General features: G+C 46.6%; 1 protein-coding gene across 1 annotated transcript in view; it reads right to left on the bottom strand.

The window, feature by feature from the left end:
- Positions 1-15,718, bottom strand: part of Pdk (pyruvate dehydrogenase kinase) — a 60,361-nt gene that overhangs the window by 20,941 nt on the left and 23,702 nt on the right. The window contains exons 2-4 of the mRNA XM_065432146.1: positions 4,701-4,839; positions 3,307-3,378; positions 1,671-1,855 (exon numbers count right to left, since the gene is read on the bottom strand). Coding sequence (XP_065288218.1) covers positions 1,671-1,855; positions 3,307-3,378; positions 4,701-4,839 — 396 coding nt within the window. The remainder of the gene's footprint in view (positions 1-1,670; positions 1,856-3,306; positions 3,379-4,700; positions 4,840-15,718) is intronic.

Here is a 15,718-nt window from a genome sequence, read left to right as displayed (position 1 = left end):
GCTTTGATAGACACTGGTGCTAGTGTTCCAGTTATTCACCGTGAACTGTGTTCGCGACTTCGGAAAGTTACGACCCCCTATGATGAAATTACACTACTCGCTGCTCAAGGGGCCGCCATTCGACCTATCGCCATGTGCACTGCTCGTATTTCCATCGATGGACTTCTCCATTACGTACAATTTGCAGTGCTAAGTTCATGTGCCCAGCAGCTCATATTCGGATGGGATTTTCTTTCCACGGCCTCCGCCTCCATCTGCTGCCGGCAACGCGTTTTTCACATGACTGACACGACCTATTCACTTCATGCAGATGATGCACCATTTCACTTGCTTGCTGCAGAAGATACCCCGCACCTCCACCACTTGTGATGCAGCAGTTATCACAACGTTTATTCCACGTCAAAGATACAGCGAACCGACCACGCCCACAGCACGGATCACACTCGAGAGCCAGCCCCACAAGCAATGATGAAGAAGAACCCCATATGAACCCCACATGATGATGATCATGTACAGATGACAAAGACTAGCTTATAAATTCCCGCAATATATATATTCAGACAAGATTGTCGGAATATATATGATATCGGTTCTATTCTACCTAACGCCAGATAATTTTTTTTTTTAATTGAAGAGTGGCACATACCGATGACCTAAGCTGGTGTTGGAAGGCGTTAAGTGAAATGCGGCACACACCCAGTGACCCAAGTTGGCGTGAAAAAGGCTCATTGAAGAGCGACACATACCCAGTGTCACATACTCAGAGGCCCAAGTTGGTCCAATGGCTGGTTTCAAACATGGTTCCCTCAGCACAGCAGCCCGGTGCTCTACCCATTAGACCAGGGACTACCCAGTGACCCAAGTTGGCAGGAAAGAGATTAGGCATGGACAAACAGATAGATAGACATACCGCAAACTCGGCGAACTTCTCCTAAGAATGCTAATCGCATTAAAACTGCTAAATGAACTTTGCAAGAAAGAAGCACACTCAATATTCACCTGTAGCTTATGGTCTGCCATGAAGTGTGCATCGAGCACGAATCGTCTGCAAATTGCTGCCAGTTTCTATACTGGCTGCAGTTTTTCAGCCCTTCTCAACTCTCTGGCACCATCACTATGGCGAGTATAATCTGTAGGTCATTTAATAGTAGCCAACTATTGTTAACTTGCTTTGTTACCTCTTTGTATAAAATACAATCATGATGGCCTCTTTGCTGATGTAGCTTTTAGTCTCTTCCCACTGGGCAAGCATACAATCTTGGTTGTACCCTTTTCACGGCTTTGTTATGTAATAAGAAGCCACCTTGCCAAAGCTACTTTGGCAGTTCCTTTAAAGTTTACTGCAAAGGTCAATTGGCAGCAATCTGTTATTAAGCAATATTTCACGTGAACCAATTCTTTTTCTGCAATTCCTTACGCTATTGCATATTTTTGTGTTCATGCATTCCAGAATGCCTAATAATAATGACAATAGACAGAAATTATCTTAATTATGACATCAGATCATTCATTCATTCATTCATTGGCATGTTTTTGTAGCAAGTAAATTCAGAACTAAATTTTATGTGACACAGTAGGGTTTTCTGTTTATTGGTTGTGCGGCAATAACAATCAATTACTGTTGCAAAATGTGAACTGCGTCCAACATCAAAAGTAGATGCGGGCCTTACTGTGTTGGTTTATGAGCATTCTGATCGAAATCCTGTTCATGTAGAAGCGGTCCAGGAAGTACTGTATACTGTGCTCTGTTTTTGGGTCCGGCTCATGTGACTCCTTCAGCTCTATGACACCCTGGGCCATGGTCTGGACGACGTTTGAATGGCGGTTTCTAATCTTGATCAGTGCCTCACAAAACCTTAAACAAGAAATACAAAGAGGCAAGTGTTTGCACAGCAATTGGGAGCAATGTAAGGAGCATAAGTGATAAAGTGAAGTACAAGAAAAGGCAGCACATTTTTGAAGGATGAGCAACAGAGTCATGCTTTAGTGTGTAGCTGTCATGTGGATCCACACAATCCCTAGTGCAGATATGGCACAAAAATAAATGTTTGTCCATTTAACTCTCACATTCAGAAATGCATCTTAAATTGAAGCCCATGCTTGACTCTATATAAATGACACCTGGTGTGAACGTGCCCAAGACGCTCATAGCATTTCTTTCGGTGCATTCATGACAGGAATCATTTAAATTAAGTCAAGCGTAAGCTTCAAGTTAAGATGCATTTATGAATATGGGGGTAAGTCTATCACAAGCTACTTCAGAAAAAAAAAAACAGAACACCTCTGTCACATACTAGAAAACATGGTGCTACGTAATTACCATCATGTGACCTATCCTCAAATGTAAACAAGTCCTATGTCTACAAAAAAAAAAAAAAGGTGGGGAGAGACTGAAGAGCATACTGTTGGTCTAACTCTGTGTAACTGTACATGCAGCATAATTTTGGAATTTAAGACCGCACCAGCCCCAGTCACCACTTACAGTTAAAATTAAATTGTTTTCATGAGCAAGGAATCGCTAGGGTATTCTAGTATATTCATAGCAGTGTGAATGATCTCGAGTCAGTGGCACAATATGCTCTCATGAGACATGTAAGGGTTTTCCACTGTAATGGAAACAGCTTACTAGAATTAAATACAGTGCAACTTGATTTTTACGCATCAGGGAGAAAGACTTAACAGCCTATTAACAGAAGAAATAATCTCTACATGCCTTCATGACAAAATGAGCCCTGCATATTGATAAAGTGTTTCCTCTAAGCGGGGACAACCCAATACAGCATTTCCTGCACTTGCGGAACATGTCTAGTCAATATTCGAGCACTGGTTACAGCTCGGTCTTTGTGTGAAAACATTAAGACTCAACAGGTAACTGCAAATGCTTTATATTAGTGAAATTTTTTGAACAATTAGTAGATGAAATGTTGAGGCTACATCAGAATACTAATGAGGTGATCTGTATAACTGTAGACTGTGCTTACTCGTATAAGAAGAAAGCTCAATTACTGCAGGTCATTCAGTTCACATCAGTCTAGAGCTAGACATTATTATGGCAGACAGGATTACCCCATTGTGTTCCTCAGTGTACTGTGCTTACACTGAAGAACATGAAAATGACATTAAATGCATCAGAATTTTAATGCACTTGGAGGAAATGCTCAATTTACCAAAAACAAACAGTCTGATTAATGGTTTCTTTTTTTCTTTAAATGTTAAACTGTTCTTTAAATGAACATTTACCAATATTTAGTGAAGCTGTAATAATCACTATGCTGTGTGTGAAGTGTTTTTTTTTTAACAACTTACTTTAGCATGGCTTTCTGATCATCATTCCCAGCATTCTCAAATTCCAATATTTCCTCAAAACTGCGTTCATACCTGCAAAGAAAGATGTCAGTGACAAGCAAAGGGCATACTACATAGGTTATTACAAAACACTGACTCCACTGTCATATGTTCACTATGTTGAGAACATTGTTCAATAATTTCAAGCACTGCTGAAAATGGTTACTCAATCAGGTGTAACATTATGACAAAATGCGTCCTGCATTATGCAGTGGAATAAAATGAAGACATGCATCGTTTCTTGAACATGAGCCTAAATGAGCAAGCGTCCTAGCTCATTATCCATGTTATGTGACAGATGATCGCTCATATATTTTGTAATGTTTTATTTCATTTTTCATTCCCTCTTTATTATGCATCTGGCTGAGCAGCTGACCCTAGCAATAAGTGCAGTGCAGCAATACTTGAGCCAATGACAAAACGCCAAAAATAATGTAAGATGAAATGAATAATTAGAAAATATGGCCCCAGTGGAACATACAAGAAAAGGAATGTTCAGCACAATGGTGTTTCATGTTTTCAATATAAAGCTTTGCTGAATATGATGTCCATTGCGTGGACTACGAGACAAGCTGCTTTCTTATAGGCACCTTCTATAAATGGCAACTTATTGCTTGAAAAAAAAATATATATGTTTTGTATATTCAAGAACATAGTTAACCTAGAACTGAGGTGAAACAGCGCGAAAAAGACAAGGACACAAATAAACAAATACCACAGACAGTGCTTGTCTGTGGTATTTGTTTCCTAGTGTTCTCGTCTTTTTCGCGCTGTTTCACCTCTGTTCTAAGTATGAACCAACTAGCCCTCATCAAGATCTTACTAATAGTTAACCTCCTCATCTTAAAAAAAAATGAAAAAGGTACCTATGTGAACCAGATTTGTCTGAAAGAGCATGGGGACAAGTGAAGGTATGTATGTATGTATGTATGACTTGCTGTCCGCATGAATATTGCATATAAAGCAATGTTATTGAATGTACGGCTAATCACATTCAATAGTGCTGCAGCCCCTACTGCTGCATGAAACATCACATTTTTCTTTCAATCATTTGGTTATCAATAACTTGCGGCTCTGTAATCATACTCAGATGACATGTCTACTCCAGATGTTTTTCACGTGGCAAGCACAAAGCCTTACTTAATTCTGACAAATCATTGGCATCAAAAATCAAGCAAAACATCTTTCTTAGCTTTGATATTGCAGTTTCTTCTTTTATAACAATGTCTTGTTGTTGCCATACTGAGCTACCTGCACCCAATAACCCAGAAATGAGTGATGATGTGAAATCAAGCAAAGGCAGACAGTAAACAAACATTCTCTCCCAGGTGCTATCCAAAGCCTGCTGCACTTACCAGCTTCTCACAAGTTCCACAGATGGCATGCTCAGCAGATTCTCTGGCAGCAGGTGAATCTCCTTCATTATGTTGGCCAACCGCACTGGCAGTTCTTTGCGCAAGAAGAGAAATGACGTCTTTTCACAGGCATTCTCACCTGTGATGACAAGAGAGAGAGAGAGAGACAGCAATGCCACATGATTGTGACAGTCATAACCACTTCGCAGAGAGCTGGTATAATATTGCTCGTTACAAATCACAGGATGAAAACGTAAAGGCTTAATTGCATTTGTAGCATATATAATTCATTGCGAGTTTGTCATTGCAAATTTGCTGCATGCAGTTTATTTTGACCTGCGAGACACCATTTGTCTTCAACTGTTTCCATGGCTTTGAACGTGTAACTGTAACTGCTAAGGCAATCAATTCAACATGTTTCTCACACCATTTCCTTGATGGATAATTAAATTACTGAAGGGCAAAATTGCTCTCATGGTAACAGTTATATGCAACTACCTCTATAAATAAAGATCATATGCCCCGAACTCCTGTACTTATTATAATCCCATATTACATTAGAAACATATAGGATTTTTAGTAGGATCCCATATGTTTTATAGTATGAGGTTATTGGACATGGGGTTTATGTGCCTTTTTGATACTGCATGGACCCAACTAAAGGTGCGAAAATATACAAAACTTTCAAATAACTAACTGAATTTTTGTAAATATGAATATTTTTCTCATAGTGCTTGAATGTGTTAAACTGCCAAATGTGTGCAATGAAGCATCAAATTGGAGCAAAGGTGTGCTAAATTATATGCCGATGGCCATAGTAGATATATAACACCAGTAGTAGTGGGGCATGCTACTTGGCTCAGAGACTTTCCTGGCTAAAAAATATGTTTTATATTAATGGTGAGAATGGCACTTTACTATTATGGAACTATTCAAGAAGCATTCGATGTTTTATTCGTATTCAACTCAGTTTCAAAAATTACTACTTGCACACTCCTAGTTTCAATATTCATTGTTTAAACGGCACCCCAGCACCACTGAAGAGGTGCTGGCATGCTGCTGAAGCCCACACGATAGCTGCCGACCGTGTTTGTAGCGGTTGTGCCTGCAGTATCATGCTTGCACTGACTGTTTACACTAACTGTGTTTGCGCGTAGCTGCAACGCCACCAGGAAAGGGTAAAATGGACGGCGGCCGTAATCGCTCTGCGGCGCCGTCTGCGGTGTGCGAGACCATGGGGCGGACGAGTCTCCTGACTGACCTTCTAGCGCTCGGCAACGCGGAAACCGGAGCTCCCGAGCACGTACCGCGTCCGAAGCACACCCACCGAACGGCCGCGCGGGCCTGTTCGTCTAGTAACACCGCTTGCGGCAGAACGCAATTACCAGCATTATTCTCGGTGTAACAGCGCAGCAGATTAACGCGGTGCTACCTGGAGCAACGCGAAATCAGACGTGGCGCGGACGTTGCACGGCATGCGGAGCCGACCCAGATATGTTAATCGCTCTGTGACGTCCTGAAAGGAAGAGGGGGAGGAAGGGGAAGGAAGGGGAAGGTGGAGGCGCCCTTAGACGCCGCGTGTCGTTTCGCGACCTTGAACGGGGCTGCCAGCGGCTCGGGAACTCGCGTTTGCGCGCGGCCAAGTGCGCTGCCTCCGGCAACAGACAGACAAGCGGTGACATCGCATCAGTTCGCAAAACGGCCCAGTGTTTGTGAGAACGCCGAAACAAGCAATAGCAATCGCACGGAGTTGAGCACGAAGCGGCTACGTCGCTGTTTTTAGGGGGCCTAATCCGGAGCTCCCGCGCGGAGGTGACGGCAGAATGGCGGCAGCGTCGAGGAAGACCAGCGCAAAGAATGGCTATATATGTTGGCACCAGGCTGAAAATCAAGCATGAAGTAACGAATACAACCGTAGCGTGAAACACAAGAAAGGTGACAGGACGAATGGCTACCCACAAGATGGTTTACATACAAGAACACGCAGAGGAACACACAAAAGTGTCCGCTGTACACAAATGACGGCTTTAGCAGAACTTGTTCATGAGCCAGTCGTTTCACATTTAAAGCAATAACCGTACATCAAATCGCTCTCGTATAAACATTTCTATGTGTAGCGTTTGCCCTGTCACTTTTCTTGGACCCGTCTTAATTGTAAACGGTCCTGACACTGGCCAGGCGGCGCGTCCGAGCGGCGATCGTCAGCGCCTCTTGCGGCACCTTCGGTCAAAACTGACACTGACGGACCACGCTACTTGGCTGCCCACGCGGATCTGCCAACGTGATTGCATGTTCAAGCTTGTTTCGAAACTAACAAATGGCGCAAGTTTTGCTGCGTGGTTTCAAACCAATATCAAAATTAGACGGTCGGATACGCACTGCCATTCGCCGTAAAGGGGACAAGCTCTACGCTGCCGGGCACGCTCAGTGACTGTGCTGGCGAAGTGTCACTCCCAGCAACGCAGACACAACTACAGCGTATCTCTGGACGCGAGTACACTCAACTATCATATTATGCTTTGATCAAGCAGCTCAATTGAGTGTGCAGGCATGGCTGAGCTTATTAAGCGTTAGGCGTAGGGGTTCTTGGCCAATCATTTGAGTTACCGTAGACAAATCGTGTTCTTCCGTGGTGCTGTTTTGACACGCTTGCAAAGCCTCATTGGCCACGGATGATAGGCGCCATATCCTTTCGAATTGCTAAAAGGCTCTTTTAAACAACTTGCACCAAAATTGTATTAGATTGTTGTGTTCTGCGAAGCAACCGCAGAACTTGGTTGACAAGTGCCGAGGCACCGGCACGACCTTAGGCCGCTCCTGCCGCCAAGACTCGGGTGACCGTATCCGCCAACCTGAACCCAAGCAGAGCCGCACAGCGTGAAAAGCTCAGCGACTCGCGCAAGCCAGAACACCTGCGGCCACCATGCAGTACGCTTCGTACAGCAAAATAAATAGCTCTAAATGATATGGAGAATTTACAAAAATATGTAAGTCGGCTTCCCGGCAAGACTCTTTCTCGACCTAAAACTTCAGTCCACTGACTAAAATACTTTCTAGTGCGAGCAAGGCAGATGACGATTATCGTTGTGGGATAAACAGATACCCCAAAGGGTGAAACTATTTTAAGTGTATGTTGTTGAGGCTTCCATACCGAAGAAAGTACACTTTGCTGTTAGAAGAACAACAAAACGGTTATTGATGGCGATGCGCCTGTCCGCATCGCCATTCTATGTATACAACCGGTGATTTCGAAGGTGCTGGGAGTAAGGTGCGTGGCGTGAGCCCTTGAATGTTGAGTATGTAAGAAACTAGGCGAGACCAGATCGTTAGTTGTGTGTCCCGTGGGACCTTGGTCTGACGCTCCAGAGTAGCGTTTAGAGTATTTCCAGAGCGCAGACTATAACGTCTTCCTCGAAACCGAGAAGTCGATCCAATGGTGAGGTAATCGTCAATATTGCCGAACCAATCGAAATTGGAAGGCTTTGTTACTTCGAAACGCAAACTTCGCACACATCTTTTCGCTAGCAATGAAACTTGCCGATTCAGAGTCAGTCGGCCAACAAGCAAGAGTGTTGCGAACAACGGCACCGTCTTGTAACTTTTGGAGCTAGAATAACAGCACTGGAGGGACACGAGTTCGCTCGAGGGATATTGAGCAGTGCAGACGCTACAGGTGGTCGACTAATGTGTGTGCCAAGGACCCAGCTGTTATACTTCCGGTGAATCATGTTCTTTTGACGAAGGCTCCAGCTAGTCAGCGTTATACGGAATGAGGTCAACCCTACCGTGACTACGCGCATTCCACAACCGCGCGGCTGTTGAGAAAACAGTTGTAGAGCACTGACCGGACTGATAACATTCAGCGTTTTCCCCCCAGCTGTATCTCAGAGCGAAAGAACTGTTTATCAAGGCAGCTGCAGCGGCAAGCGTGGTTATATCGCGCACACTATGGCACATTGATAACGGGAGCCGTAGGTTACCGCCGCTGATTACAGTCCGGTTTCGCCTTGCGTTCGGTTCGGTGTTTATGCGGGTCGTCAGTGATTCTCACACTGTGTGATGACGGCCGCTCGCAGCACACAAGATGTATACAATTGTGGGTTTATGCTGCGCATCTTCACAAGAGGTACACAAAATATATTCTACCCGTTCAACAAGATTCCTGGTGAAAACAATCCGTCCATAGGACATCCGAATCACGTCCCGATGTACATGCTCTCTCAGAGAAATAGGACATGCGCCAGACATCCAGTTTCTGATATCAGAAACGCATATGGATGTTCCAAGGTTATCCCACATGGACCTTTTTTTACATACACATAGACATTTGTCCTCCAATTGAGGCTTTTTATTTGAGTTTCCTCGTGAGACACGTCCGCAGGATGTATTCGACACATTCCTATGAGTATTCATGTTTTGGCAGCGGATGTCCACAGGATAGCCATAGGACGTGATTGTTGTCACTGGGTTAATTACTACTGTTCTGACTGGCTTCAAGTTGAGTCTAGACAGCAACACAATAGTCAAGGGTTTCTAGCGGCAGGTACTTCGAAAAGGCCACTGCAAGTATACTCGACCAGACATCTTGATAACGGTTGAACTTTTGAGCGACTGCTCCTTATTTAGAATAAAAACCGAGTGGAATAGTTTCACATTATTGCGTACATCGCTATGAAACGGCAAACGGAGTTTGGTTGTGTTGCTAACCACGCTCGACAACACATTCGCAAAGCATTTCGCAGGCAGCAAACGGGACTGGCTATAGTATAAAACTAGAAACGGAGAAAAGAAACCAACAAAAGGGAGCGTTTAAGTGTGACTATATTAAGCTCTTCAACAAAAACATTAAATTATGGGGTTTTACGTGCCAAAGCCGCGATCTGATGAGGCACGCCGCATAGGGGGACTTCGGAAATTTTGATCACCTGGGGTTCTTTAACATGCACCTAAATCGAAGTACACGGCTGATTTGCATTTCGCCCCCATCGAAATGCGGCCGCCGTGGCCAGGATTCGATCCCGCGACCTCGTGCTTAGCAGCCCAACACTATAGTCACTAAGCAACCGCGCCGGGTTGTGTTAAGCTCTTCCGTCAACATTGCAGTGACAGAATGCTACCAACACGAGATACCACTGAACACGGACACGCAGAAGATATGCGTTTGAAGAAAGAAAATAGGCACAAACGCGCAACTACCGAGACGTGTGGAGAGTCGCGTAGACCGCACGCGCGAGACAGAAAAAGAAAACTTCATATCGGAGCCAAACACCCGCGCGTTCCTCCCACAGTCCCAGCGGTCGCCAGAGCTCCTCCGAACAAGTACATCTTGAGCAGGGCAGCACGGACAGCACGGCTACCGTTTATTGATCGACGACGCGCGCCTCGCAAGGAAGAGCGATGTGCTGAGTTTTGGAGAAAGCAGACAGGCGAGGGAACGGCGGGGGGGTGAGGGAGCTTGGCCCACATGCGCACGAGTCGGTTTCGCGAACGCCCGACTACACCGCGGCTGCCATGGCGACGGGCCAAACGCCGTGTCCGCGACGTCCTGACGTCACGACGCCGCAAGCAACGGATGGATGTTGACAATGCGGTCGGGAGCCCGGTGTTCCACGCCATTCCATAGGATTTCCAGCGAATTCTTAGTGCTCGGGAGATACCCTCGATAACAGAGATTAAAGCGCCTACGAAAACACGGTCGGACCTTTTGTTGTTCTGCACAGTATACTACTACTCGAACAGCAAAGCGATCGCGGTAGACGGGGACGATAAATCAGTGATTACATCAGCATATAATCTATTTTCTCAAAATTCGTCGCATGCCCTAATACTGCAGTCTGTTTAGACAGGACAGGAAGTGAGAGAGGCAAAGTGAAGAAATGCCTCAACCTGCACCAGTCTGTTTAGACAGAGACTTCGACATTTTCGTGAAAGTGATGAAGTCGCGCTGTTTCTGTTGTAGCTGCAACGTTTATTGAGCTTCCTCTGGATAACCGCCGCAGAAAGAAGACAGTGAAGCGACCGAGATACGGCGTAACTACAACTATATGAATATATGAGCCACTGAGCAACCACGGCGGGTGGGGCTTATCTTGTCCCTCAACAATAATCGTCATCTGTCCTGCCCGCGTTTCCTTTCTTTAACGCAGCGAGCCCGGTACTTCCCAGTCACGAACGGCATGCGCGTTATCAGTATGACGCAGCATTCTCGACAGGAAAGTAGCGAGCGCCGAGTTTTCGAGAAAGGAAACGCAAGCAATGCAGATGACGATTATTGTTGTGGGACAAATATACACCCCAAAGGGTGCAACCGCTTTAAGAGTGAATGCAGATGGCGATTATCGTTGTGTGGCAGAGATGCACCCCAAAGGGTGTAACCTTGCCTAAAAGAGTGTACCAGTCTGCAATTACACCGAATGCCGCCGGCGCAAAGCCACGCGGCGAAGCTGGACTACACTCTTAAGCAAAAGTACACCTTTTGGGGTGTATATTTGCCACAGAACAATAATTGTCATATGTCTTGCTTGCGTTTCCTTTCTTGAAAACGCTGCGCTCGCTACTTTCCTGTCGAGAATACTTTGTCATGCTGATAACGCGCATGCCGTTCGCGACTTGGAAGTACCGGGCTCGCAGCGTTAAAGGAAATCCGGACGAGACAGATGATGATTATCGTAGTGTGGCAAGATACGACCCAAAGGGTGTAATTTTGTTTAAGAGTGTATACGTAACTATTCCCAGTTGTTCTCATAATCACCATTCTTTGTTAAAATCTTGCGAAGAAGTGTGTAAAACAGCAAGTAAGCGGTACTCTTGCCAAAGCGTGCCAGCAATGGATTGACATCTCCCGGCAGGAAACACGAATAGGCGTGAGTGGGACACTGCCAAACTGTCGCCATTCTGGCAGGCGCCCAAGGCGAGCATGCGCGCAAGGAAGCGGGTAAGGAGGACAGGAATGTGACAGAAATGACGGCGGCCTTGGTTTAACGGTTCACTTCTCGGTATGACACACCGAAACACGACGCAAAAACAGCAACAACAAAAGGAAACTGCCGGGAAGTTTTTTTAACAAACCGTTTCGTTCTTTGCTTTTTCGCACAGTCACTGCGTGCTGAACGTGTCCGCGCGGCGACGGAGGCGGCAGTTTCCGTTCCGCTCCCCGGTTAACGCCTGCTCCAACTAAGCAGGCCTCTGGAAAACGAGGTTGGCCGTCTCGATATCGTGTCGCTCGCTCTTCAACCTTTTCTCTCTCTCTCTCTCTCTCTCTCTCTCTCGTTTCTAGGTACTTGTGGCATTATAGTTCGTGTCTTCAGATATTCTGCATCCCGGGTGACTCGGGGTATGCAGAATTTCTGCAGCAAGTCTGCAATGATTTTTGTAAGGGACTGCACGCTGACAGTACCTGTGTCATCTGATCTTCCGGAGTCGATAAGATGACAACGCTGAGCTGGCATGAACACTGCTGCTGTACACTTATCCGGCCGAGGATGACACCAAACCTATTATACCAAACGCTCTCTGTCCAGTCCAGCCTGTAGGGGTTGGAGGACGGGACGTCGGGATGAAAAACCAAAACTTGGGAGTATTTATTCTACATTAGGTACAAGGAGGTGAGCGACAAGTAACAGTCGTACTGTCATTACGGGCCGGCAGCAACTCGGACGCTGCGGCCCGCGGCAAGAAGTTCGAGAGAGGTGAATCAGGGCATGTCCCAGAATGCTCAGGTCTCTCTGGAAGGCTTCTTATAAACCCTTCGAGCACTGTAAGTCACGTCATGTTTCACCAATGGGAGAGTCCGCTCCGATGACGCCACTTTCAGCCAATGGTAGGCGCCCGTGTCGCGGTGTCGCACCTGGCGGCTCTCTGCGGTCTTGCCTCGCAGACTGGCAATCCACTTCTTCTAGGCTGGAGAAGGAGGGGGGGCGCTCATGCTTCATTGCACAAGGGCCCACCTGCACCCGGTGGCTCGGCTCCGCAGCGGTAGCAGATGCCTTCTTCAAAGCCGAAGGGGGACGATTGAGCTCCATTGTACGAGGCCCCCTTCTAATCCCGGCGACGCACGAACTTGTTGGCACGTGAACTTGTTGCCTTAAACTTGTTTGCTCGGCCGCTTCTCTGGAATGCACTTTCCTGCTTCTGCATTCCTCAATTAGCTGTGCTGCCATCCGATGTGGTCTGGGGAACTCGAAGTAATCGCAGGAAACAGCTCCATATCTAACAGCTCGTCCTCGCCCCGGTTGTTCTGAATGGCCGGTGAACTCAATTCGCTGGCCATGAGGAACGCTGAAAGAAGCTGCAGGGTACTGGGGTCGAGCCTCGTTTGACAACCCTCGGGATCCTGGACCCTGGAGAACATACGTCAAACAAACCAAACAACACAGCGCTGCACCACGCGTAAGCGCAGGCTCTTCACCCCTGACTCGCCAGGCTATTACTGAATCAAAATCAACCCTGATCTTTTAGTTCCCCCAATTTTGACCAAACAGTTCCAACCACCCCTCCAAACAGCTATCCATTTCTCCTCGATTGCCGACAAGACCAGAGTACTATTGTTGTTGCAAAACAAAAGGGTCGTTGACGATGCAAACAACAAATGAAAACAGCCGAACATAACTTAAGTGGCCTAACCACACGAACAGCATGTTTCCAATCTATCGCAGTGGCGTACTTATCGCACGTATTGGTGCCACTGAACAATCTGGTCAACCTCACAAGCACGTAATCACAAGCGCGCTAGCCTTGTGGTCACTATTCAGAACGCATACTTGTGTCATAGGCAAACTCTTCATTACGCTTACTCACGTTTCTTCCTTTAGTCCCTCTAGGACACGTGACTTAAACGAACAATTAAACTCGCGGGACTTACACACTCCGCAGAACCCTTAAACTAATGCGTCTTTTAATAACTCGTTCCACGCGTACTTATCAGAGAAGTCAGAATACGGCTGCCCTCCACACACACTAGCAACCCAGTCATAAATCTGCTTCCTTCCGTCCACACAGGACATGCGCTAATGGAACTAAGAACGCTTCTCCGTGCAAATCATGCACTCACTGAAAATCTACGCGCTTAACCTTAGAAAATTCAAAAACACTTAAAAAGAAAAAAGGTTAAATAACACACGCGCTTTACGATAGGCCTCTCAACGATAACCTTGACCTTTAGGTTACTCACACTTACAAAAAGAAAGCCTATTTACTTATTAATGAGCATCTCGCGAGACTATATGTTTACTTAAAACGCATCTTTCAAATCTCGAGCTTCTCAAACCAAAACAAACAAAGCTCAAACCTTACACAGTGAAAGAAATCCTAGTCTCAATTCGCGAAAACTTTCCGATGCTCAAAATAAAATACAAAACAACACGTTTTCCTACTACGGAAGCTCTCTCATTCCAAACGCTTAGGTCTGACTCATACTTTGAGTCGTACCCGGGGTGGGCGTGGTCTGAAAGCTACTCTGGCCGCCGAGAGACAACAAAAGGGCTGATTCACTATCAGCTCCCCCAAGACGTTACGGTCTCCTGCCAATTTGCGTCCCCGCGCCCTGCTTTCAACACGAACTCGATTGACCGCGTCGCTACTCCCCACCTGGTCTCGTCCTGCCACCTTGCGTTTCTTCGAACTGCACGCTGAGCTGTGAAAAGAACTACGGAACGACGAGGAGGTTAACTGCCCCGTGCCCTTTGTCCGCGTCCGTGCAGAACATTCTTCGCGGTCCCCCTTTGACCGGTGGCTTGAACGTTTTGGATGCGTCAACATCGTCCGAGACGACCGCATCTTTTTCCTCGCGCCCTGCCCTTTTGGGTTTCCCGCCATCTTTGGCGGCGCTACATTAATTACCGACTTTCGGTCTTTACCGCGCTTCTTTTTACGGCGCTTTCTCTTTGCACTCGCCTTCATGTCGCCTTCTCGTGCCTCGTGCTGGCCGGTACACATTTCGTCGGCCCGGATCGGTCTCTTACCCGCACAGTCTGAGTGATTCTCACTTAAATCAACACTCGCTCTGCCTCGACTGGCGGACAGCTCAACCGACTCTGGCACAATGCAGCAGGCTTTACTCGAGTAAGACAACTCGCACTCTTGCGAACTGCCCTCTACTACATTGCCCAGCTCAAGCTGTGCATCGGCACACAGCCCGTCGGTATCGATCGCTGTCTCACGCGCACAGTCCGAATGATTAATAACTGAACCATTCCTATCTAGGCCATCTAGACTGGCGGAGAGCCGCACCGATCCCTGAACAATGCAGTTGTTCTCTCGTGAGCTACGGAGCTCGCCATCCCGAGAACTACTCTCAACTGCATCGTCCAGTTCGCACTTCACTTCTGCACGCAGATCTGGCTCTACATGGGTGCTGGCGTCTGTCGCGTCAACAGTACCCTTTTCCTCGCTAGCAACCTCGCTAACCTTACTAGCGACGCACACACGCGGTAACTGTGCCAATTTGTTCGCAGCTGGCCTAGCTGTCTCCACAGTCATCTGTTGGCACAGCACCTCGTCGCTCTCACTACGGCCTTTAACGGCCTCTGTTGCCACTAAGGCATCGTTAGCAGCTAGCCCTTTCCCTTCAATTATGACTCTGCAGCTAATCTCACAGGCACTACACTTTTCGTCGGCTTCTGGCGAAAATCTGCTAGATGCTTCCTCATTCTTTCGCTCTGTACTTCCTACAGAATTCTCAGACAGCCGTTGTCTCTGTGCCAATAACTGATCACAATACTGTATCTCTTTGATCAGTGCTGCCTTCTCTCTCTCATACTTTTGCTCACGCTCATGCTTACGTTCCTGATACTCGCGTTCGCGTTCATTCTCACGTCCGTGACGCTCACACCTAAGAGTAAGTTCTTGAAGCTCATGCTTCCGTTCATTCTCGCGTTCTTCACGCTGACGCTCACTCCTAAGCTCACGACGCTCTCGCAAACGTACACGACGCGCACGCTCCCGTGGCTCCTGTATCACCTCCCAAGCAAGCTTAATGCTTTTCTCATCATTGCCACTATCGTTAATCGCCTTTATGATAG

Source organism: Dermacentor albipictus, chromosome 4 (assembly GCF_038994185.2).
Source record: "Dermacentor albipictus isolate Rhodes 1998 colony chromosome 4, USDA_Dalb.pri_finalv2, whole genome shotgun sequence".
NCBI lineage: Eukaryota > Metazoa > Arthropoda > Arachnida > Ixodida > Ixodidae > Dermacentor > Dermacentor albipictus.
This window is presented reverse-complemented; position numbering and strand designations above follow the sequence as displayed.